The sequence below is a fragment of the Saccostrea cucullata genome, unplaced genomic scaffold, assembly GCF_032062105.1.
Source record: "Saccostrea cucullata isolate Sc308-1 unplaced genomic scaffold, CSIRO_AGI_Scuc_v1 ctg14006, whole genome shotgun sequence".
NCBI lineage: Eukaryota > Metazoa > Mollusca > Bivalvia > Ostreida > Ostreidae > Saccostrea > Saccostrea cuccullata.
Window position 1 is genome coordinate 1 of NW_026920043.1, and position 3,684 is coordinate 3,684.

Genomic DNA, 3,684 nt, shown 5'->3' on the forward strand with positions numbered 1-3,684 from the left:
ATCCTCAATGAATATGAAAGGCCACAGTTCACAACGGTTAAATAATTAACATATTTTGTAACTTGTTTAATTTTTCCCCACCATACTCCTCGGAATTTCGAGCCATCAGCTCTTCTGAATATTCTATTACCTTAAGCTTATTTGGTCGTTTTGATGGCGTTACAAATATTTACTTTACGTTTTGTTCACTGTTTTGACACATACTTAAGGTACACATTGTAAATAATGTAAGCATTTACAACCTTGACCTCAAAATAACTTCAAAGGTTTCTCCCGACAGCGCGTGGAAACTAATGTGTTACAGACAGACCGAAAATAGTATCCTCCATTATCGGTGAAAGCGGGGGACTCTCAAACAGCGTCAGAATTACCAGTGGTTAACATAACGGGATGGATATTGAGCAACAATTCTCATTCGCATACAGCAGCACAGTTTTTCCCACTATTTTGTTTACCTGTGGTACCGAACTTCATCCCAGACAGATCAGTGTCAGAATAACCAGTATTTTCAAAATATTCTGTCAACTCCGGTGTGCAGATGTGTTGTACAAATTAACACAAATACCATTTTAGCTTTATCCACTCCCCGTGCAATTATCTTTATCTATGGTGCTGAAGTTCACCCCAGACAGATTATAGCTTCACATGTCGTCTCTATTGAGAAAGACAATTATACAATTAAGATATATCCTCTCTATCTGCCGCTATCATTGTCAGTGGTAGTTAAGTACATGTCAGGTGGTCTATTGTTTCACTATTCGTTTCCTTGATGGAAAGTTATAAATATATAACACAGAAGAGTTAAATTCACTCATATGTCGTTACCTCGTTCAGCGGTTATAGATATACTAATATATATACCCACAATATACCCCTGATTATTATTATATAGCACAATCCAGTAAAATGTACTCGTTATCTCTGTCTTCGTTGCTGAATGACATCCCAGACAGGTCAGAGTAAGAATAACCAGTATTTAGAGGACAAGCTTTACTTCTCGACCAATCATAGCCCTGAATTCACTGACTCTAAGTTCCATAGAAATGGTGACCTATTTGGAGCAGAGGCGTGGTTTACCATATCAATGGAATGTAGACTCGGTGAATTTATGGCTATGATTGTCGAGAGGAAACAAAAAAATAATGACAATATTTCTTGAAATATACACAAATTGTATTCAAAACACAAAACAAGAAATTAAAGATATGTACAGTAATTAGAATTGTTACAATGAAAGCCTGATTTTCTTTCCATTTTTTTCAATTACAAGTGTTTCAATTTCATTAGGAACAATTAATGTTAAGACTTTATTGGAATTATTGTCACTAATTGTTTCCTTACTTTTAATTATCTGATCAGTGTTTTCCTTATCACTGTCATCTTTCACCATTGGCGCATTTAAGCTGGAGATCTTTTAGCGGGCGTTTGTATAGTTCAACTGCTGAACTCCTGTGACCGCTTCTAGATCGAACAGTTTGGTCATCAAAACCGCTGTTAAATAAAAATGTGCAACAGCCTACTATACCCGAATGATTTGTAATTTTCCTTCCAGTTGTATCAATTCCAGCTTCCGAAAACAGATTTTTCATCATTCCACCCAATTTCTCTTCACCAATAACTTGTGAACTGAATTTAAGAACATTTCCTTCCATGGGTCTCCTGTAGAATGCACCAGAATAAGGAATCAAACTGAGATATTTTTCATAAACTTTAACCACACAACGCTTGTTTTCAGGCTGCTCAAAATGATGAATATTTTTGGTTTCAACCTTTTTGTGCTTTAGTCCTCCTTGGACATTTTTACAGGATCTTCCCTTAAATTCCAAGTATTTCAAACCAGATTCGTGGTCATAATTAATGGAAAATTGAGAGACATCCAAATTGCGGTGCTCATCGTTTGCTCTAAAAGCAAAAAGTTTGCAATTATAAAAAAAACACACAGAGAGCCCTTGAGCGGTGTTTTGGTTCAGAACCCCAGAATTCCTTAACTGTTCTTCATCTTGTTGTAAAACGGGGTCTGTTCGGTTCACTTTAGTCCCCACTCCCATGTTGGTTAATTCTTTCATCCTTGAATCTAAACTTTTCCTGAACAAATCAAAGGTGGGGTCATCTTTCTTTAGAAAATTAACAGTAGGACGGTTGCATTCCTCTCTTAAATGACGCTGAATCCCTGCTGAATCCTGCTGCAATATTCGTAGGGTATTTGGTGGGTAGTTAGTTCCATCCTTTCTTCTGATTTCATTGATGAAACGCGGCAACCAAAACTGAAGTTCTTCAATAGTTGCTGATGAAATTTCCACAGGTATTAGAAAAAAAGATGGATTCTCCGTGTAGATTTCAGGTAATGTATTTCTGTTCTGTGACCAGTCCTTCCAAAGTTTAACAGCCCATCTATTAAAACTTAAGATATCTCTTTCCACTTAAATTTGAAAAGCAGTTTTTTGCAGATCTCAAAAAGAAATTTGCATTGGGTCTCTAACTCAAAAAGTACTCAAGCTTAATCAAAACACTATAGTATGTTCCATATTTCTTTGCTAAATTATATGACTCAGCTTTGATGTTTTGCATTGCATTCACCATCTTAGCATATAGATTGTGGGATGTTTTTGTTTTTGCGTTCGAATTTTGTATGTCGAGACCGGAATAGTCCCTCTTCTCCCCAAAACACCTACCGAAAGTTTTACAGCATTTGTTATAGCCTAAATTTGCCTCACGAGACTTAAACCCCAACATTTACACGTGCTGCAGGAACATCACGAGCGACACATAGCAAAGCAGCCATAAGGAAGTATGTTTTTCTAAACAATAATGATTCTAGTTTAACATTCTGCCACAATTTAACTTTTTGAAAATAATTTCTAAAAATGAAATCAGCTTTTGCTCTTTTCGGAAAGGTCGTATCAGACCTGCCATAATCATATTTCCTGATTTGTACCTAATACAAGTAATCCTTGGCAGATTTGAAATGAATTGCGTATAATACTGGTATATTACACCTGCAGCATTATCTTTCATATACCTAAAAGTCTGGAACCATCATTAAATCAATTCCTCAAACATCAGACAAAATGATTTGTTTTTAAACGTCTAAAATTTGTTCCAAACCCTCCCATCATAAACATCTCTTAAACACTTGAAGGTCAAGTCATAGTAAATGATAGGTGCCTTCTGGTTTTTCATATCTTAGAAATGTTTTTAGTGACCCTTCAAAAATATGATTTATTATAGTGTGGTGCTTTGGTAATGGTGTGGGTCCTAGTTTGGCACCACGTGGCTCCAAAAACCCGGGAGAAGACAAGAACACGTCCGTCAGCTTCAGAGTTTAATTTTAGAACAACATAATGTAATTACTGAGACGCCGAACCCGACGGCAAATACACAATTGCACTACACTACTCCCCTCCCAAGAAAGAAAATGTTACATTTTCAACAAACACATAAAACAAATAGTACATGTACAAAGCAAAATGTTCAATTTAACTGTCAAATCTCTGTGGGCGCCTCACCGCTCTCCCACTCCTAGTGAATTCCCCTTGGTCCGTAGGTTTCTTTGTGACAGGTGCTACAGCATCATCCTTCTTGGAGGCTTTCCCTTCCTTCTGTAGGCTTGATTCTGTTGTCCAAAAATCATCGTTTCCTCGCCTATCCTCAACTCCATCTGCACATTCGGAGGCTCTCTCTTCC

The 3,684-nt window shown here is 36.9% G+C and overlaps 1 protein-coding gene across 1 annotated transcript; it reads right to left on the reverse strand.

Moving 5' to 3' along the window:
- Positions 1 to 1,376: 1,376 nt before the first annotated feature.
- On the reverse strand, positions 1,377 to 2,048 carry LOC134242074 (uncharacterized). Its single transcript, XM_062724098.1, has one exon. It carries the CDS (start codon positions 2,046 to 2,048, stop codon positions 1,377 to 1,379), a length of 672 nt encoding a protein of 223 aa, XP_062580082.1.
- Between the last annotated feature and the right edge of the window lie 1,636 nt (positions 2,049 to 3,684).